The 23,224-nt window shown below is 38.4% G+C and overlaps 1 protein-coding gene across 1 annotated transcript in view; it reads right to left on the bottom strand.

Annotated features, from left to right (window-relative positions):
* Positions 1-23,224, bottom strand: part of LOC108668635 (putative neural-cadherin 2) — a 59,878-nt gene that overhangs the window by 13,832 nt on the left and 22,822 nt on the right. The window contains exons 10-19 of the mRNA XM_047880980.1: positions 16,119-16,490; positions 14,948-15,205; positions 12,879-13,395; positions 12,360-12,565; positions 7,739-7,902; positions 5,254-5,419; positions 2,803-3,213; positions 2,276-2,461; positions 1,325-1,755; positions 693-1,068 (exon numbers count right to left, since the gene is read on the bottom strand). Coding sequence (XP_047736936.1) covers positions 693-1,068; positions 1,325-1,755; positions 2,276-2,461; positions 2,803-3,213; positions 5,254-5,419; positions 7,739-7,902; positions 12,360-12,565; positions 12,879-13,395; positions 14,948-15,205; positions 16,119-16,490 — 3,087 coding nt within the window. The remainder of the gene's footprint in view (positions 1-692; positions 1,069-1,324; positions 1,756-2,275; positions 2,462-2,802; positions 3,214-5,253; positions 5,420-7,738; positions 7,903-12,359; positions 12,566-12,878; positions 13,396-14,947; positions 15,206-16,118; positions 16,491-23,224) is intronic.

Raw genomic sequence — 23,224 nt, forward strand, 5'->3', positions numbered from 1 at the left:
CATCTTTCTCGTGTAGGAGAATTACATCATTACATCGTGCAGGAGAATTACATCACCTAGAGAATTGCATCATTATTTCTGTGTCTAGCAATTCCCAATGCTATAGCATTCAAGTGTATCAGGGAAATGAGGGAATGTATCATTTTAAACCTCTTTGTGTGTATCATTGCGCCTTCTGTAGGTACTTATACATCCGTTCGCTTTTCTGGCGATCACTTAATTTCTACACGTCCGAAACCAACAGCTTGTGTAAAAGTAAAACATAATAACCTAAGAAGGCTATTGGAAATAAGATCAAATTTTATCGATATTTCGGCAGCCGAAAGGTGTTTTTCCACAAGTTGTCCCTATTCCGCGATATTGTCAGCCGCGTAGAACCCATTGCCCGGCGGTTTGATGACCTATGAGTTACCTTTCGTACTGCTTTGAGACTGGTTTGACAAATCTTTCAACTGGCATATTGAAGTACGCTTGTAAAATATGTGGGTATGAAAGAAGGAATCACTCGTAACAATCAAAATAACTGTGATTATGATTAAGCCCTTCGTTTCTTGATATGTATACGATTTTTTATTTATATAAATTTAAATAAATATTGCAAAAATTCCAAAGGCTGTTGAATGAAGAATTTTTTGTTACACATTAATTTGTTCAATTTGGTAAAGCTATTGGTAATGTTACGCTGTACTCACGTTGAATTGGTCCACTTTCTGTACATGGTCGTCTCTTAACTGCATCTTCCCTACTCCCAGTTCAAGAGTTCGACGACTTCGATAATTTCTGATGGGCTCTTCAGCAGTTACTTTTTCATCGCTTAGGTGCATAGACTGGCTCGTGGTCGGCGACCTCGTCCTTGGTCCAGCGTACAGCAATGTCCCATTCTCTTCTTTTGTCCGGAACTCGAGGCTGATGTGCATTGGCGAACACAGTCTCGCCGTGCCAAGCCACATCCAACTACCATACTTATCTGACTGTCCCTGTTCATCTACAGGCGTGGATGAAACTCCTTTGAAATGCGCCTCTAGCTGCTTGCAAAACGGTTGACTGGTTCCTTGTGGGCAAATGCACCTGTATAAGAGGAAATTCATGCCGTGAGAGACGGCAAAAATGCATGCCTCTCTGTCACCCAGACAATATCAACGAAAATAAAAGACAGCTAATTTATCGACCAATGTATCACAATTAATTTTATCTTTTACTTTAAAAGCGAATTATCAATAAGTTATAAATAAGATAAATGGAAACATAACTACGAGGAGTCGAATATAATTGCAGTTGTCTTAGCGTAAGAACGATATTTATCAATAATTTTTAAGAGCCTCACCTTGCTCTAGCCTGGTCTTCAATGCAGCGTCCCCCATTCAAGCAAAGAGCTTCACTGCATTTATCGAAGACTGAGAAGAAACTAGGCTTCTTATCCTCCAGCGATTCAAATGTGTTCTTATAATGAAAATTTTTAGATGGCCAGGAATTCAAGTCACTAGACTCCGAGTTAGAAACGTCAAGACGTATTTTGACAGGCCAGCTCCTTATGTCGGCCGTATTCCGTTGTTGTCCAGCCGTAGTATCCTGGCTACGGTCACCGTGCTCGACGTCTGCTGGCGATTTGTGCTGAGCCGGAGGGCTGTGCTGGCCACAGGCCGGACGTGACTTGAGGCAACTGCAGCCTAAGCTCATTTCCAGACGAGGGGTCACAACGCATGTCGCGTTGCCGTCCACCACCCAGAAGTGATGTGATGACTTCGAAAGCATCTCCTGTGGTGGTGCAATGAAAAAAATGCTGCGAACGTACAATGATGATCTAATCCAGCTGCGACAGCGATGAATATAATGTTACCCAAAGCACAGGAATATACGAGAAATAGTTCAGAGCGAAACGAAATCCAAAATTTTAGAAGTCCGATTGATGAGCGATTTCTAGAACAGGGGAATTCTCGAGATGTCTGTAATTTTTGTTTTAATTTTTTTTCCAGAGATACAGAGGAGGAGATTAAATTTTTATAACGAAGTCAACGCACGTAAAATGCAAGAAATCGAACATAAGAATTTAGTTAACATGATCCAGTGTTTTTAATTCGTCTTATGTTATCATGCATTAGTTTGACACAAATTTAATCTTATAAATTCATCTGATTTTTACATTTCAAGTCTTATATCACCGCGCCTATCTGACAAGTCATAGAACTGTATACCACGACCACGACCTGCATACCACGACTTGTATACCACGACCACGACCTGTATACCACGACCACGAGTATACCACGACCACGACCTGCACGGTGAGCTGGTCCTGACTCCTGTAGTCGGGGTGGGTGAGAGGCTGCAGGCGCTGCCGCCGAGTCACGTCGTCCGGGGCAGCGGGAAGCTCGGGCTCATTCTCTTCAATTCTCATTCTCGGGAATTCTCCGCAAATTCCAACCCCCACGCTGAAGACGTTCATTCTACTCGCTCTAGAAATCTATGACCAGTATTATGAGTCTAGATTCATATGTAGTTACGTCATCGCGACTAGCGAATAGCTTCAATAAGTTTTCTAAAATCTAGGATAATCGGGAACTTGAACAATACGAGTAAATTATGTAAAAAGCAGCGTTGCCTGAATGTAATTAAAGCTCAAAATACTTATTCAAATGCCAAAAGATTCCTAATTCACAGAACTATTTCATTTTGAGAAAACATGGTCAACAAAAAGGACATCGGATGCTTTTAAAACACGTTTGTTTTATGTTCACATTACGCCCGTTCACATCAGTCACAGTTTAATTAGGAAACGCTTAAAATATTCGTATCTCATCTTACCCTGTCAATGTGCAGGAGCAATAGTTGATCCAAGGAAAAATTGGTCTTGCCGTACACCCAAACTCTGGCACCGGTTTGCTCGGTGAGTTCAACAGCAAGATCACTTGTAGATGACTCGATTTGAATTAACTTCGTGTTTTTATTAACATAAATCATACCGGAGGAGGGAATCAATCTGTTTCCTATCATGTGCCTGTCATCCAATTTAGAGCTCGCTTTGGATCGTGAGGACCTCCGAGGATAGGGATTTGCATTATCCGAGAAGTTAGCGTCGTATTGATCTTTTACGACGATGGGGCCGTGAAGGTAAGCGGTTTGTGGCACGCGCGCCTCTAGCGCCACAAGCTCTACGGCCACTGCAGCTACGTCGCTCACAGCTTGCAGCAGGCGCTCCAGCGGAGACCTGCTGCTCTGCTTTGACAAATATTAATAAATTATATTCAGAGACGACATTGTATTTTTAAATGACGGTAAGTACATCATCGCCCTAATCAAATAAATCTAGACGAAAAAATGCATAGCTGCATTAATAATAGCAAAATGATGTAGCGATAATAGCTTCTATTGTCATCGTACACGAACAACTTGTCATTATAATTTACTGATTTATAGTAGACTGTTTTGTTTATATTCTCATGCCGCACCACGTGTAGAAGCGTTTCAAGAGTCTTGCTCGTTTTGCTAATATACATTGTTAAGTTTTGCAAAATAACAGCAGCTGAATTTTTTCAATTGACTTCATTTTCACTGAAAATAAACTATTCAAATTTTAAATAGATAAAATTTCCAAAGTTTAACCAATCTGAAAGCTGATCGATGAAAATCGAATAATTTGTTCCATTTAGAATTATCAAATCGAATATAATTGCTTCATTTAAAAATATGTACTATTGAATCTATATGTTTTCATAGCTGAAAACTAATTTTACATAACCAATTGTTTGAGCTTCGAAAATATAGACTTAAATTTCAAGCTAGATAAGATAAAGAAAAATTCCGTTTAAAAAAGACCAATGAAATCTCTCAGTGAACCATGAAAACAGCAGGAATAACAGTAGAAGATGTTCGACATGCTCGTTTGAATATTTCTTTTGCGAATGATAAATTCGAGTAACCGAATAAATCTCAAGTTGTAAACGGAGGGAACAACAGAACTGCTTCTTGTACTGAGGGGAAGCCACAGAAGTTTGGTAAATAAGAAACTCTCGAACAGAGAGAAACAGTAAAAAATCGTTATAAATTCTCTACTGTAGAACACTGCAGCAGTTGTCGAGTTTCAAACAAATCTCGTCCAGGAGTATAGTGAAGTATAGTGAAATATATAGTGAATTATAGTGAAGTATATAGTGAAGTATAGTGAAGTATAGTGATGTATAGTGAAGTATAGTGAAGTATAGTGAAGGATATAGTGAATTGAAGTATAGTGAAGTATAGTGAAGTATAGTGAAGTATAGTGAAGTATAATGAAGTATAGTGAAGTATAGTGAAGTATGGTGAAGAAGTATAGTGAAGTCAGCAGTATAGTGTGTATGAAAGGTCTATCCACTATCGTGGAGAATTCCATTTAATAACTTCAAGAAGTCACTTAATTCTTGAAGAATTACGAAGAATTGCAATCCCAGGAATCGTTGAATGCCCATCTAGACTCAAACTCATCATTTTCCACTGGTTTTACTACCTACTTAAATAATATAAACACAAGTCAACTATAAACATGAACAAGTCATGTCCAAAACTTTTGGTATGCAATAAATAAATAAACAGGGATGGTCTTAAATTATAAGAAGCGATGGATATATTCTGTACAAGTAAATTTTTTACATTAATGTTAATTATTTTCAATAAAACTCAAACTAACAGGGATGGTCTTAAATTATAAGAAGCGATGGATATATTCTGTACAAGTAAATTTTTTTACATTAATGTTAATTATTGTCAATGGTATTACTTTAGATTAAGTGCATCCAAAAAAGGGTGTTTTTTTTGTTTGACTATATGTTTTTTTGGGTATCGATAAAGAATCTGAAATCTGTTTTTGGCGGTCGGCATCTGAAAACCGATTTTTATATATGCCGATTTTTATATATTTTCTAATATAAAATGCAAGTTACATCTTGGCCCCAATATCCGTGGATTTATAGCGTTTTTAACTTAGCCACGGTGACCCATATACTCTTGCAACCACGACATTGCAACCACGGTTAAATTGAGTTAGGTTAGGTTAGGTTTTTTCGCCGATTTTGCCGATTTTTGCCCGATTTTTTTGACGAATTAGAGCCTCGGGGAAAAAAATCGGTTTGCCGATGCCGACCGCCAAAAACGGATTTCAGATTCTTTATCTACACCCCAAAAAACATATAATTAAACAAAAAACACCCTTTTTTGGATGCACTCAATCTAAAGTATTACTTTATCAATAAAACTCAAACTATTGATAATTTACATTAATACCTCGTCTGTTTGGATGATCGTCGCAGGCGTCTCATCAGCTACCGTGATGACGACTGCCTGACGCACGACATCAAGACTGTCGTGTGACGTCACGTGCACAGATACGTTAGCCGACACGTCGTGCTGGTCGTGCAATACGTCATCCACCAGGAACTGCAACTTGTACCTGGACAGATTGCAACTCACCCTTGACAGACTGCTTGTTGCACTAGCTCTGTCAATGTAAGGGCTGAGGGATTAACTACAATAACTAATAACAGGTTTGCTGACAAGCAGTGAAAAGCTTGCAAAACTTAAAATGTAAAAGTTTAAATATTAAATTTGCCATAATGCTTACTGCTGGCAGGTCTTTCGTAGTAACGGGCATATGCTTTAGGACGATCGAAATTCTTTCCTCTATTCGAACTTACTGTTGAATTCGACAAACTCAACATTCAAAATATTCAATGGACCTCTTTACCCATAGACTACATAGAAATTAAATTTACAATTCCCTCTACAAATGGTGACTGACTGAAAATTTTAAAGGACACAAACATGTTTCGAAATATTTTTGATAAAATTTATGCAGTTCCGAATAAACTCGTCGATTTAAATTTTATTCAATGTTCCGAATTTTAAATGTTTCCAAATAAACAATACCATAACGGCATCACCAAACAGTGTTGCAAGTGATTGGCACCCAAGTATTTCTAACCTCCTGCAGTAAACCTGTCGCTCTATTTTTGTGTTTGAATGAATGCCGTTTAAATTTTATTTTGTTTATTTATTGCACTATTTGAATCATTTATCCTATCTTCTGCGGGAAGTTGGCCTGAGCGTGAAGCTCAAACGCTGCAAGCAATTTAAACAATTTATTTTGTAAAATCCAAACGAAAAATTTAATTAATCAAATTTTCAAATGAAGTCTTCATTGCTCTTATAGTGCGGTAACTAATACTGTTCTCGCGAAGTTCACCGCTATTAAATCTTAATATTAAGACTATTTATACCTTACAAAAGCAGTTAAACCTCGTGCTATTCTTCTTATTATTTTCTCGTCAAACTTTTCACCCCTTCAACTGATTTCCACTATTTTCCCCGATAATTCTTCCAACTAAAAGTGTTCAACCACACTGGACAATAAAATCTCAGGTTGATAGGTTATTCACGAAATTATCTCGTTAACTTGTGTCCAACATTTGAAAATTTTTCCAGCGCTAAATTTGACTATTCATAATATAAACCCATTTCTTCCACAGTATTTCGTTATCACCAAATCAGAGACTGGACGGCTTATCTCTACTTTTTACGCCACACTTTCGTTGCCCTGTTTTCTGACGCATCACCTGCTAAGGCCTTTCAATCCTTAGACCAATTTGCAGTAAATTCAACTTGAGGATCCGGCACACGGAAGGGATCATTCCGAACCTTTGATGGCACTTGGATCGTCATATCAAGAAACTCAGAAGTTGAATGCACTTCAAAACTTTGTATGTCAATACCACGACCTAGAATTATTATTTCTTTAACTTATCTTCCTCGGTTGCGAGAAAACATCACAGGCGACAAATCCTGAATAATTCCTCGATAGTTACGCGAGATAAATAGCATTAGAGTTTTTGCAGTTCCGCAGCCTGTCTGTTAGCTGTCGTGCGCAGAAGCTGTGCCGGAATGTCGCAAGCTCCCTCGCTAAAACCTAATGAGTAACGTCGCACGCGAGCAATACTTTTATACAGCTTGCCTATATTGAGTTTTTTTCTTGGACTCAATCTTTATTGGAATTGCAATCACCTTTACTCTCGGCTAAAAAGCAAAGAGATAATCCTGGAAACTTCTGCGGAATTTTTTCCACGTGATAGTTTTCCACCGGCTGTCTAATTACGACAGACAGCCCAAATAAAAGCATTATTTTCGTATATTCAAGTATTAATCCGAAGATTATATTCGACAGCGTGGCCTATTGATTGAAGTTTAAACCACATTAACTGGATAAGTGAACTACGAGTTCAAGCTTGAACTCGTATAATAAGTGAACTACGATATAAGATACGTATTAGATACGTATATGATAAGTGAACTACGAGTTCAAGCACAGTTATCTTCAGAAGTTGACAACGGTGCCGTGGCTGGGCGGAATAGCAAAATTAGAGTTGCAGTTTTATATCCACAGCATACTGTAAATTTTCTTCTACGAATAGAAAAATTATTGGCCGAATCGATAGGCATATTTACAACAAAACTAACAGCAACGCCTACACGGGCTGTGATCTGGAGTTTTCTATAAATAAAATGTATCCTGCTATTATTTCCCTGCAAATTAATATACAAACCGAATTAACAACAATTTCTTGCTGGGAAGTTCTAATGTGATGATAATAACTTGATCCAACAATGCAGTACAATAACTAATAGCAAATTTGCAGATAAACATATGTAATAAGCTTGAAAAACTTTAAAATAAAGTATAAATATAAATTTACTACAATAAATATCTGCTGCTGACCATCCGTCCGGAGCATCGGGCAGCATGACGAGCTGTCCGGTGTTGGCGTCGAGCGAGAAGAGCGGATGGGGGGCGGCTCGCCACCGCCAGGTCTTGTCAGACGCGTCCCAGTCGTCGGCGTCCCGCACGTACACCCGACCCAGGGGGGTCACAAGCTGCTCATCCTGTGAGCAGCACAAGGCATACATTGATTAGTTTTATGATCTGATTTAAAAGTAAAATTTATAGCAATATGTCTGAATTTGATGTTCAAGCCGCATTCTAGAGGGTTATTTTTCGTTTCGTTATTATTAAATTTCAAAGTGACTCGTAATGTTGGACCTTGCCGATGTTCGGCTTATGTTGTGCATGACTCGGCAATAAGTGAGAAGAGCGGCGGGCGGTAAGTGTTGCCTGGCACTTGACAAGCCACAAATTGCGCCAGGCAAAGCCTCGTACAGTCCGCAATACAAAGCTTGTAAGTATAACGTCCGGGCTGAGAAACGAATTATACGGCAGACATGTTGAGAATGGCCGCAAAATTTGAGGTACGGGTTGTGATGTAACACAGATATTAATCAGTTAGTTACAAAAGCAAATGCCATCTGAATATATAACATGATATATAGTGAAATAATCTCATAAACTTCATCTGAAAAAAAAATAATCTATTGGATATAGCTTTCAATATGAAACACGATGCACCGTGAGCAATAATTTGGTTATTAAGAATTACATCACATGCTATTGGACCGCTGGCCCCAGTTTAGGATATGCACGATTGAAAATTAGTTTTGTTTGATGCAGAACGAGAAATGAATAAGATAAATTACGTTCTCAACAATAAAACAAAGGGATTTTTAGGATGAGATCAGAACCTGATAATAGGCCATATTATCAAAAAAATCATTTGGCGTGAACGAGTGACCAAGCTGCCAGGTCGCAGAATATTTGTTAAAAAGTTCATCCTGTGTTAACGAGGCCTAATCCTGTCGTTAAGAGTAACATCGTTCACATGCTGCCTGTCGTTATAAGTACTTTAGGTGGAAGGCTATACGAGACCTAAGCCTGTAGTCAAAAGAATAATTCGTTTGCCAGAAGCGTGTCTTTATCTATGAAATATAGACGAAAGTAAAGTCAATATTCGCGAGCAGTGAAGCGAAGTTAAAGTTGATGATAAATATTCAAGGGCAGTCAGAAATGAGAGTCTAGTTCTTTTATGTAGTCGAGAGCCATCGAAGGTTGTAAAAACCATTGAAGAAAATTCTCGAGGAGTGAGAGTAATGCGAGCCTTAAGATGCAATAATGAATTCTTGGCGCAGACTTGCGAACATGTCATCAATCATGATGGCATGGCGATATGTCCAATGCTTTCTATGCATATTAAGGCTGATATTAAAATTCCCCCAAGTAAAAAAAGTTTCATCAATATTTACAGACGTTATATATTAAACACAGTTAGGAAACTTTCATACATAAGAATACAGATCAGTAATGCGATGCGATTTTGCGAAACAGAATCTTTGTAATAATACTTAACCAACTTAACCCAAGGATTTTTTTACAATAAATAATTCATGATCTTGACGAAACTTATGAATGTATCAGCAGCAAATATCGTTGGCCTCGTGACATTTAATGAAGTTGGTGGAAAGAAACCCCTTTCACAGCCCTTTCACCAGCCTCATAAAACAAGTCGTGTTCTCCTTCACAGCCCTTTCACCAGCCTCATAAAACAAGTTGTATTCCTTTTCACATCCCTTTCACCAGCCTCATAATACAAGTCGTATATGCCTTTTCACAGCCCTTTCACCAGCCTCATAAAACAAGTTGTGCCCCCTTTCACAACCCTTTCGCCAGCCTCATAAAACAAGTGGTATCCTTTTTCACAGCCCTTTCACCGGCCTTATATAACAAGTCATATCCCCTTTCACAACCCTTTCACCAGCCTCATAAAACAAGTTGTGTCCCCTTTCACAGCCCTTTCACCTGCCTAATCAAACCATTTAAGCATTAAGCTTAGTCCTCCATTATTCGGCCTGACAGCCAATATCGGACAGACAGACGTGCGCTCGCTTGCATTCATTCGAAAAGCTTACCACGCGCAGATCGTTTAATGTTTATTAACCCAATATTTTTACTTCAAATAGGTGGATGAAAATAGTAGCAGAATGAATAATCAAAATAAATTGAAGCCTGCAAAAAATCATTCTATGACCTTCTATGACTGCAGATAATTAAGTTGCTTAAGTCTGTTCAATTTTCTGAATTTAAACTGACTTTTCAAAATGATTAAATTGATTATAATGAAATTTAAAAAAAAATAAAAGCACATTTAATCATAGGATGCAAATTTAAGAGATATTAGGAGCTATTTTTGCAACTTTCTGACTGCCGTTTACAAAAATGCAAACTTTTATAAACAAAAATCATTATTATACGAAACAAATGCATTAAAATTATTGCAATAGCGCGAATACAAAAGAGCGTAGAAGCTAAAATACGAACACAGTTTCATCTTTTGTTCCATGTTTCAGGGTACAAGGCAATCAATATTACGGTAAGCTCAACAAAGCAATCATATTTCGCATATTCCAAGGCTGGGCGGCCAAGCGGTGGGCGAAAAACCAATCTATGAGATGGAGGCTTCCATTTCTGAAAGAATCGAAGCCCATAAATCTATTACATGTAACACGTCTTTCATTTAATTCGATACTGCAGTGCAGTATAAAAGTTTTCAGGACCGCTCATCAGAGATGAGCTTTGCATGACACTGCTACTCATCATTTTATTCATTTAGTATTGCTATATGCAGCACATCTTTTGGCATTGCACTATCATTCAGCATTGCTCTTAGCATTTCACAATTACACGTCACTAAGCATTGCTCTTGAAATTGCTCTGTTACTTCATAATCGAAATTAAATCATTGACAAAATTAAAGTTCGGAAGACTTACACTTTGCCCCATTTGAGTGAGCGCTCGTTGAGGCTTCAAGAGGCTGGAGTTCGGACGATCCATTAGGAACATTGCCCTGGCTCGCACAAACGCGTTCTCAATAGAAAAATATGGCTCTCGATAAAATACGGTTAACTTGCGGTGAGCATCACGGTAAATAGATCTAAACTTCGAACGCACCCCAGCTTCTCGAACAAAAAAATTAGGGCTTGATCTAAAAATGATTATGGAATGGCGATGATGAAGACTTGCGAAAACTTATACAGGTAATTGACGAAAAAATATCGTAAGTAAAATTATTTCAAAAAAGTTTTGAAGGGTTTTGTGGAGGAATTTGCTCCAAGATCTGGGCATGCGATTCCAACTCTCACGAGGCAATGAGTGAAATTCCATTAGAATGCCACAAAGAAAGAAGATTCGATCAAGCCTAGAACCATTCGATCAAGCCTAGAACCATTTGATCAAGCCTGGAACCATTCGATCAAGCCTGGATTGAGAGCGGCAGGAAATGAGAATCAAATGAGCTAAACCGAAAATATGCGCCGATGGCATTGAAGTTGAGTTTTCATTCCGAAATTATAAAAGACATCACTGAACATTACGAAACCATTCAAATCACACCCGGTAACTTACATTGAATATGAATATGATTGTTTTATATTTAAATTATTTGAAGTCGGATGCACTCGGAGATGAAATTTAACAATTTTACTGTGAACAAAATGAAGCCCTCAACAAGTGCCATAATATGACAATATACATGCTGTACAGTGTACAATGTATGTCTTGTGCGACTACAATGCAATTAATATGCATTTCAAAATACTTTTGAAATACCACACTTCCAAAGAGGCAGGTGTCTTCGATTTTGCGCTCTCTTATTTTATTGTTAAATTAAAAAAATCAAATTATTCATTCTGACAAATGATTTGTGGATTGTCTCTGACTCTACGCAAGTGTGCAAAATTTCAGATCGATTGGAGAGGTAGAAGTGTGTTAAATATCAATTATAAGATTTGTTATCGGACAGCCAAAGTGAATTTAAAGAGAAGTGCTGTAAAATTGGCTGCCAAGAAAAAAAATCCCAAGGCTTACTGCACAAGCCTATAATAGACAAGTTTAGTTTTCCAGCCTTCTTAAAGATTGACACACACTATTGCGAAGCGTAGGTCTGACATGTGAGATAAATCCACTGTCATATGAACATGTCGCTTGACTTCCTTCGAAAACTATACAGTCGTAGTCGCCCCGCCACGCTTGGATCTAGCAACGTAATACTTTTGCCATGTCATGAGGTCGGATTCCTTGAAAGATCGCCTCGTGCTTGGGATAGTGACCGGCCCATTAGAGCACGCTGATACTGTACTGCAGCTAGATCAGCTGATACTGCAGCTAGATCAGCTGATACTGTACAGCTAGATCAGCTGATACTACAGCTAGATCAGCTAATACTACAGCTAGATCAGCTGATACTGTACAGCTAGATCAGCTGATACTACAGCTAGATCAGCTAATACTACAGCTAGATCAGCTGATACTACAGCTAGATCAGCTGATACTACAGCTAGATCAGCTGATACTACAGCTAGATCAGCTAATACTACAGCTAGATCAGCTGATACACCACGTACAAGATTTTACGACATAGAGAATGCTTACCCAGAGAAACCACACGAATACTGACCTTCATTCGGACGACCTGGACTTGTTTGGTGGCAGGCTGCGCTGGATTATCGTTGAGATCTGCCACCAGGACCGTGATGGTCGCCGTGGCCGACAGGCCGCCGCTGTCCGTCAGCAGCAGCGGCAGCCTCAGCATCGGCCCCACCTCGGACTCGCGGTCCAGAGGCTGCAGAGACCGTACGGTCCCCAGCTCTCTGCCTCGCACGTCTGCGGGGCAAATTGCATGAACTTTACTGATTGTTAAGCTCCAATTGAAGTTATTCCTTTTAATCATGGCAATTCAAAAGAAATTATTGAAAAAATAAGCGACATTTTAGATTCGATATTTTATTTTGAGCATTGTGAATCATGTTTATCTTAAGAACAATTTATATCAAAATATATGCCTAATTAATATAGTCACTCTGACGGCGATACTTCCTAGAAAATGAACAAGAAAATTTTTCCTTTCCTTGTGCTATGGAAATTTATTCCTAACCTGTCACTGCTTATATCACTTTTTATCGGTCCCCAAACTCACCACTGTTATAGGTGACCGCAAACAGCCGTTTTATTTCCCCGGCAGCAGCAGGATCGATCTGCATGCGGAAGGGCGGCCCATTGCCGAGCTCCCAGTCGTCGGGGTCGTTGAGCAGCAAAGAGCAGAGAGTTCGGGGTGCAGCATTCTCAGGAACCGTAATGGCCAGATTTGACTTGTAATGATGAACTATAAACTTCTTATTCAACACTTGAGGCTGAACTTCAAAGTTTGAACCATGAATAGTAGTTGTAGTATACTTGACATCATTTTCCGAAGGGATTTTTAAGCTTGAAACAAAAGGAGGATTATCGTTCACGTCAGTGACGGTGATGGTGAGGGTGGCTGTGACGGTGTGTGCTGGATGGCCTGAGTCAGACACAAGCACGTCCAGGACGTGTTGCTGACGAGTCTCTCTGTCCAGCTGCCGCTGCAGCCACACCTGCCCGTCGGCTCCCACGAACTGTCCGTCGGGATCACTGGCCGCTGATATTGCGTACTGAATCAAGCCATTAGCGCCCTGTCAAAAATTAGAAACGTTAAGTAGAAACGATATTCTTGAGAGCCAAGTTCGACAAAAATATCGCAATAACTTCATACCATAAATCACCAATTTTTTTCGCTCGACCTGAATGAATGATGCGATAAAAAGGAATAATTTCCGCTGTTGGGGATGTGAACTTAATATTCAGTGGCGTAGCTAATATTTTAGATGATTTTAAAATCTCATTTTAAAACGCAGAAAACAATTTATGGGCAAAAAATCTTTTCAGTTAATTTATTGAAAAATTTCTTTGAACAAGTTCAAAAAATTTCATGCCCATATCAACAGCGACAAGCAAGCGAATTTAAATGAATATTTCGTGACAGCTGAAGCATGTCACGAAGGTACAATAATTGAACTGCTGTCTATTCATTCTTCATTGCAGGCGCATCACGACTACAGAAGTCAGGCCGCCAATCAATCAAAATCGGATATCGCCAATCAAGCCAGAATAATTACGCATTTTCTAGAATTTTTTATTTGGCGCCGAATTAAATACGGATTTATATGCGGAAGGTGGTAACATTTTCATCGCTGTCGCCCATGAGCAGACAAACTGACAAAATGCATCTACGTATACGTTATCATCAGTCTATTATTAATTAAAGCTCCTGTCCAAGCATTAAAACCATAACTCTGTAACTAGAAATTATTTAGCATTCAGACTCGAGTAGTGAACACAGAATGACGTGAATTTAAAGACCTTGCTCTTCTGTATCTTCTACTGAACACGAAACTGCGTGGTTAATTAAAACAATGCTCAAATGGTTAACAGTTGAAGATATTAGGGCACCACTCATCGTTATCACGGAACTAATCGCAAGTTGTTTGATTATCGCTCATTATTATTACCGAAGGATTCACAAGATGTTCGTTCCCTACTCATTATGGTCAATAAAAAAATACTCCTAATGCTGCTCTAATAAGTAGACTGACAGACTTTAGCTTATTGGAAGGAGTGTTTTGGAAATACAGGCTCAGTTTTACTTTATTAATGTACTGAAGATGTTTGACTTTTGAAGTGCAAGGAGAATTGTAGGTGTTATGATTTCTACCTGAATATGAATGATTTATTTTTAATTATATGAGTAATGTATTTGATGCGTCAACGCAGTTAATTTAATCCTTAAAGCATTTATATTTAAGTAAAGCTCTTTAATTAGATGCAAAATACTACTTGGAATGCTTGTTACATTCAAACATATCACTGGAAGATGCGAAGCAAAATATTGTTTGCCGTACAAACAATTGTCAATGCATAACAATACACTTATAAGCTTTCAGGCCTGCAAATTACCCCAGGTACGGATCATTCTATTGCAAAAAATGGCTTATTTATCGGTCGAATTACACCGTTTTGGGGAAGAGCCATTAATTGACCAAATGAGGCTTAATTTGTTATGTTAATTTCACGGTTAGCCTCGAGGAAATATGAAGCTGCCACTTGAGACTGAATTCCATGTGCTTATTTTCAAGTATGCTTAAATTTCACTTTAACTTTCCAGGAAGTACTGCTGGATAAACTTACTGAGTCTGCATCGGTTGCAGGGAAGTCGTCCAGTAACGTGCCAACTGAAGTGTCTTCAGGCAATGTCAGCTGACCGCGGTGCTTCAACAATTTCGGAGGATTGTCATTTGAATCTAAAAGCAGAACTTCCACCCAGCACGAGGAAATTCGCGGGAATTCTGGTGTCAATGTGGAGGCTTGAAGCAAGTCCATCCGATGGGAGTGAAACGGGGAGAGCTCTGGCGGAAGCTTCGGTGGCACCGACGACCAATCAATAGGCTGCAGTGACAGAATAATATTGATATGGTGACATGATCACTTCCTTCATACCGATATGGTGACATGATGATTTCCTTCATTATGATATGGTGACATGATACTGACACTTCTCTCATGCGACAATTTGCAATTTTTGGCAATGATTGACATCAATGTACCAATTATATAGATGGTGGAAGTGATATAAAACATCTCAACCCTGAAGTTAGTTTTTTAATTCAACGTTCGGAAGCAATTTATTCTAGAATAAAATTTTTAAAAATTTGATATGAACGCTATTGATGAGTTTAAAATTTGGCTCTGCATACGGGAGAAGTTAACCTGTTGAGTCAAGACTTGCGTTCTACATCGATGAAGCCTCGGAAAAACTTTCGCGGCCATCGATTAGAATAAGTTTAGTGGTATAAGCATCATTCCGTCTCAATCATGGTCTTTGCAGCAGCGATATAAATAATATAAATATTTATATTATAAATTATAATTATTAATAACTATTTCACTAATTGCAATTAGTGAAACAATTATTATTTCACTAATATAATGAATTTTATTAGTGAAATAATTGTACGTAACATTGATTTCTGTTATACATAGCTTTATTTTTAGCTAGAGCATAACCTAAATATCAAATATAACGATATCAAACAAGCTCTGATTTCTACCAGTTGAGCTCGCCCAGATTCCACACCTCCCGTTATCAGCTATACTTTGCGGTAAATTGATTTGTGCAACATTTCATTTTCCTAAGTTTCGCCATCTGATAATAGCACTCAAGGAACTGATCATTTTTTATAAGATCTTCGTAGAATTATCACATTTATTGCAGGTTTGCCTGATAACCTGATGTAAATAACTGTGAATTGAATTTAATTTTGTGATGCTTTCCGTGGCAAATCAATGATAACTCACGAACCATGTCAGTCACTTGGACCATGAATTTGAAGCCTCTCCTCTGCACGCCATCTTCGTAATCAAGGTCCTGCAACGCAGAAAGAACGGCTCCTTGTTTGCTGGCAGTTTTGAGGAATGGATTTTTATGACCTCGAACTCGTTCCAGTGGCGACGAAAAATGCAATTCATCTACCGCAAGATCAAGGACCACCTCGTGGCCATCTTTTGTCACTTTTGTTTCCGCCAGAAGATCATTAGGAGACACATTGACGTCAGCAATGTCATTAACGTCCGATGCTTCTTCCTTGTCCACTTGGTACTCTCGAAGCGGTCCAGAAATAGCAGACGGCGTCACCGTAAATCTATCCCAGCCTGGCCCGCTGTGCGGCACAATCTGCGCACCAACGAACAGGAGATTGTGTTACAAGGAGTGAATATTGTGCATGAGGATGTATATCAGGATATGCTTCATAAATAAGAATGTTTTACCGCACCGCAGCGAATCGATAACTCTAGTATCTTTAGAAATTAATGGCATCCAACTGTTTAGAATCATTCAGTTATTATTCGAATTGTTATATTATCTAGTATACATTTAGTGTATTCATTTATTGATAGCGAAGATATTTTATCTGCTGCCAGCGCAGATTTAATGCTTATTAGTGAGATTTAGTAGCGACTTTATCTTCTGAGTAGAGGGGAGAATAAAAGAGCTTAAGTTCAAAATATCAATACAGGACGAAAAACAATTATGATAAATAAAATTAGGATAATAACCTATGTTGGAAAATATCAAGTTGGATAAACTCGCCAATAAAACTACACAAGTGTATGAAGAAACTTCCTCATGTCAGTATCAAATCGAGATCCAATTTAGAGACTTCTCTATATGCTAGAAATTTTAAAGCCCGCCGACCGGAAAAACATTTATTCCGGTTATACTTGAATAAATTTTGGAATGCATGAACGCACCAATGCGCCGATCCTAGCTTCAGAAAATTGCATGGCTTATAATTGAAGTTCGGAGGATAAGAACAGCTGAATCGTACGACACAAGGTCGACGCTCATTAGCATGTACGAGTATCGTGCGCAGAGCTGCGGGTGATCAGTTCTCATTAGCGTAATGATAAAAAAATATAACTCAGTACTCACTGCGGTGAGTGACAGAATGCGCATTTTCTCGTCAACGAAAACTTGAGGTCACGGACGGACGGACAGACGGACGCACAGACAGACAGACGGACATGGCGAGCACAATAGTGCATTTCTTCCATAAATGAGAAAATGCGCTAAAAATGATGTCATCTGGCCATAAAATCTAAATGACGTTCTCATACAATATTTGCATAAGTACTCATACAATATTTGATTTTAGATTCGTAAAATGCTTGAATTGATATACATATACAATACACGATTTTGTCTCGCGCAATATTTGATTGTATACTCGTAAAATAATTGACTTTCTTCACATAAAACATTTTATTTTTTACACAAACAATACCTGATTTTTGCTTCGGATCAGAACTCGCATCCGAATAATTTGTACTTAAAAAAGGATACCGTGCCTCCGTATTGCTAAGTTGTGTCGGTTGTCACAATATTCTGATATTTCAGTAGCATTTGGGATTTATATGCAAACGATAATTATAAGCGGAGGCTGGCAAGGTACGCAATCGTTGAATTGCGTTGCTTCTGACTCATCAGTGACCATTAACAGAATTAAAAGGTGAGATACGTGATAAGGGAAGTTAACATTTCTAATAACTACGCTGATCTTCTGATTTCATAATTATGAAATGTTAAATCTAATACTAAGGCAGCCATAAAATCTCGCAATGTTGATCAAAATGTGTCGAGCGCTGTATTGATTTATATATAACGTTGTAAACTTGAACTTAAAGCTTTGTATGTTGTCGCACTCAAACTGAAGAAAAATGTTGCTTAATTGATTGATTTTTTTGCGTAGCTTCCATGCACTTCGAGCCTCGATGAAGTGTAATGCAAGTGCGAACTCATGACATTTTTAATATTTTTTTGGGGGGGAGGAGGTTGTGAGAGGGGGTTGTGAGAAAATGTTGTGAGAGGGGGTTGTAAGAGGCAGTTGTGAGAGGAGGTTGTGTTGTGAGTGTTGTTTCTACCCAACAATGTACTCCAGAATGTTTGGAGAAGCCTCTAAAAAAGGACGATGTTTCCACAGGTGCTTAGAGAGAACACAAATTAAAAATATGATGTTTCTTCCTTGTGAACATTGGAGGCAGAAGTTGAAACTAGACCAAGGTATTTGATTAAAAAAGCTACAAATTCGGTGAGTAATATGTAGCTTTTACCTGACTCTGCAAATAGTATAGTCGTAAGTGGTATTTAAGATGAATACAAACAATATCAATAGAGACAAGTCGGATTGTATGACGTATGTTTACGTTAAATTTCAACAAGGCCGACAGACTGCAATGCCAGTTTAAAGTGTAGCGTGCAGCTCAGTTACTACTATTCCAACGGCGATTGTCAACATATTCGTATATAGACTAAACAACTTTCTGACGCTCCATTTATTGTTTCAAGGAATATAGCCTAAGGAGTTAAAGTTAAAATTTGATGAAGATTAAACCTATGGTAATCACAATATGATATTACGATGACTCCAGCAGCTTTGTTACAAAGTAGATATTGTGCATCCTTCAAACTTTTTGTTCTACCAAAAACATTTAGTTACGACATGGCTTTCAGGCTGAAGAAGAATTTTAAACGCATGGATTTTATTATAATGAGGATTGGCAAAAAAATGTGCCTATCAGTAAAATTTTCAATCGGCAAGGGTATCTTTAGCTTGTAGCTTCACTTTAAAGATTTGCAAGCAATCCATTATTTCCAGTCAACGCCAGAAGTTTACGGAAGCTTTCTTTCTTCGCAACTTTTCACAAAAATTACAAGAGGCGCACTCGTTTAGTCGACGAACTTGAAGAAAGCAATACGAACGATGCGGGATTTCTTCTTTAAGCTCCAAAATACAAAATTAGACAGAATTCTTCATAATTATACATGTATGAATGAAGTTATGGTAATGCTCCGACAAATGATGGTTCTTTCTTGAAGCGATGAATTTTATTCTTGAAGATAGGAGACCTCAGACTGGGTCTTTTCGCCGCAAATTAAATCAAGGATCACTCAACGGATATGAAACAGTTCAAGTTTAATATCTCGTTGGCATGCATGGCCTGTACTCTTAATCACCACAACTGAATGAGATGAGCAGACTCGTTAGTTGTCTTCTTCTCGAGAACCTTAGCTCGTCGAGCGGTATATGGTTATACAAAAGAAAAATCTGTGTACTTCTATTTCCTTAAGCTTCTAGCAATATCTTTATCGCTTACTTGCTTTAAATCAAGGAATTTATATACAAAAACAGTTATGAAATGAGCCAGCAATTAGACCCATATTCGTCGAGTAAACCCGGTTACTGGTAGAAAAAGGGATGAATGAATCATTATGGAGAAGCACAGCTAAAATACAAAATAAAATCATATATACGAGAAATACCCCTTGTATTTCATGTCCCCGAAATCAACAGTAATATAATTTTTTCGCTCAGTAACTGTTCAATAAATCTTGGCTCCAAGTTCGTACAATTAATTTCTTAATTTCGGTGTCATTTAAACACGAAAAATAGAGAGATCGAAGTGCATGAAACCAGGCGTGCCACGATAACGCACATTTCAAATAAATGAATAACTGTAATGATGAAGTCGTCCTCATCGCCAAGACCACGAGAGCGAGACATACTGATGCCCGGTGCTCCTGCTTGATTGCTTCTCACCGATGGTAGGGATTGTACTCGGCAATCCGAGGACAATCCCTACCATCGGGACAATACTGACAATCAGGGATTGTACTCGGCAATCCAAGGACAATCCCTACCATCGGGACAATACTGACAATCAGGGATTGTATTCTGCAATCCGGGGACAATCCCTGCCATCGAGACAATACTGACAATCAGGGATTGTATTCTGCAATCCGAGGACAATCCCTGCCATCGAGACAATACTGACAATCAGGGATTGTATTCTGCAATCCGGGGACAATCCCTGCCATCGAGACAATACTGACAATCAGGGATTGTACTCGGCAATCCAAGGACAATCCCTACCATCGGGACAATACCGACAATCAGGGATTGTGCTCGGAAACAGGTCCTGCTGTCGCCTCTTGAAGATCTCTAGGAAGGGGTACTTCACGAAGAGATTGGACTTACGCATGCAAGTGCGTATAAACACACGCACGCAGGAAAGTTTATTCTTGTAGTCAATAATTTTTCAATGATAGTTATAATGGATAAATTCAACTGTCTATTTGAATTTGGGGAGAATATAATTCTTAAGTATTAATTATTCATTAACTCTATTGCTATTTGCTTGAGAATAATTCATCAAAACGAACTCATTCATGCTAGACATTTTAAGTAAGCAAAATACCTGAATTATCGCGGATATATCGCAACGCAGCACATCCCTCGTCTCACACTCATGGTCGTTTTCCTCGTCTTTAAATCGCCCACGAAACGCTCTGGATTATCGACTCATAATGATGCTATGGTTCAAAGTAACTTTAACAGCATTATGAGAAATGTTCTGTATTACAACTGTAATTCAAAGTTCTATGCTGATCCAATCAAGCATATCTCAGCTGAATGAAACACCACAAAATTTGTCATGTCAACAACGGTTCATTTATGCAGTGCTCGCGTGGGAGCTCAGTGCAGCGTGTTATACGATTGCAAAATATCTTGATGAAGTCTCGTTGAAAACAGGCCTCGCATGAACCATTCCCGCGGCTCTGGAAGCGAGAAATTTTTAGCAAGTTGGATCAAGTAAACAAGGACAACGTAAAAAATCCCAACTTCATCACGTAATAAAAAATCTCCAGGAGATCCCCGATAAAGTCGTTAGGAAAATACTCGCTCCACGATGATTTTTGAAGCCTTCATTGTTGTAAATCTCTGCTTGCACACGAGGGACCCGTGAACAGTTAACGGCAGGAACAGGTATTTCAACATTCCTTCATATAAAACAAATGCTGTTTATCAATAAATGTTACTAATATGCTCTTAACATTTATAACAACTACATTTCCGACAATTTCGGAACCTGCAACATATAACGGCAGTTACACGAGCATTTTGACTGCTTTATAAATGATAAAATAAGGCTTATTTAATATACTCAACTTTGAATTATGATTGTAAAGAGAAATATTGTGTACGGTTTTCTCAACGAGTACAGAAAATTCCAAGTCATAAAAATGTAGCGCCAAGTTTCGATGAAATTTTGACTTATTTGAACTCTGACACCAGCGAGTTTCAAATCTGTCAGAAAAGTATTCATACGAAAATATAAAAAATACAAAATGGAAGGAATTCTTTGTTTATGTCAGTGCAGAAATTCTTTAAGGTGCGCTTATATATGCGAATAGACAATGTATAGAGCTCTGCGTATTTCTGTATCGTCAAGATATAATACAGAATTTTTGACAGATGTTCCCGTCGAAAAATATTATAAAAATGATATCAGATATTCATCTCGTTAGCGAGACGCAGTCGCTTCAGAGACCTTACTTTAAAATCCGCTACTAGAGACCCGCGGTCTTGCAGCGGCGGTCTTTTGCTTCAAATAAAAGTTTGAAAAAAGTCTGCGCCTCGCTTCCTTTATGGTTGCAGAGCATAATAATTCTCACTGCCGTCCTCATTATTCCAGTGGCCGGAAAATAACTTCAAACCTCGCAATGGCTCCGCGAATTAGCTCGGAGTCTTCATACGCAGTTGTGCGTAGATACGTGCTGGTAAATACCTTAAAACTGCACGCTTGCAATGAACACATGACGCTACGCTCTCTGCACCTATAGAATGCAGGGCTTGAATGTTTATGAGTAAAGTGCTTAAAAAATATGCGCATATACGCATAAAAATATACGCATTTTCTCGTCGACGAAAACGTGAATGACACGCAAAATATTCATTGATGAAATTGAATTGAAAATATATTTAATTGCGGATAATATCAATTGGGAAATGTATAGTCGTTTACGGAAAATTTAACTGATGTATTTATGCTAATTACTCAATCTTGAAAAAATAATGTTTGCTTTACAGGACGTTTCGTAGTCGCTTATCCAATAATTTATGAAAATTACGTCTCAGTGCATAAGTATTCTTTTGAACACAATGGAGACTTTCGAATTAAAATGGATCGAATCCCTGATCACAGGCGCGCTGAAAAATTCTTTACCAATTGTCACTAAAATTTAGCTCGTTGCATTATTTTCAACGTTCACGTAAGAAAATTAATATGTCATTTTCTTCGGATTCGATCGCAGCCAGTGAAGTCCCAGCCTCTGAAGCAATGTTTTTTTTCGATCCTGCAATGTCGTCGGAAAAACTGATCGTACAGAGGCGAGTTTTCCTCAGGTTTTCTTTGAAAAAGAGACAACAATTTATCTCACTCTCAGATGAAGCTCACTTCCGTTCATCATCTCATCTGCTACTGGATGAAAGATCCTCATTTAAGCATTGGCCCGATTTAGAGCCGACTTCAGGTTGGCCATTCAATACCGGTCTATAATTTGGCTCAGAATTTCAATTGTTCTCACGACGTCGATTTAAGGCACGTAATTGAAAGATCAAGCTGGCATTGCGGCTACGAGGCAGCGGGAGCTCTGATTGGAAGTGCCTCGAGAAATTTTCTTGCAATTAAATAAATCACAAAGGCAGTAATTGATGATCAGTTTAATTATTGTTATCACAAAAGCTGAGCATTAACTATGATTCATGATTTATGTGAGGACAAAGGTTGAGCTTCTTGGAGGCTGTCTTTCACCGAGGCTGATAATTATTTTCTCGCTGTAAGCCGGAAGTCTATCATTGGATAATAAAGATTCACGCTACAGGTTATTTCGGCGTATTTCCCTCAGTTGCTGCCCTGACATCAGGAACCAGAAATAAAGCTGATCGTGACAGGAAGACTTGATGATGGTGGAGTAAGCCAGTTTAATATTTATTTAGAATTTTTCTTCATTAACACCTAGGAACCGTCGGAACTCCAGGCTTAAAATGCAGTAAATACTTAGAAGCA

This window comes from Hyalella azteca, unplaced genomic scaffold (genome assembly GCF_000764305.2).
Source record: "Hyalella azteca isolate HAZT.00-mixed unplaced genomic scaffold, Hazt_2.0.2 contig6741, whole genome shotgun sequence".
Taxonomy (NCBI): Eukaryota; Metazoa; Arthropoda; class Malacostraca; order Amphipoda; family Hyalellidae; genus Hyalella; species Hyalella azteca.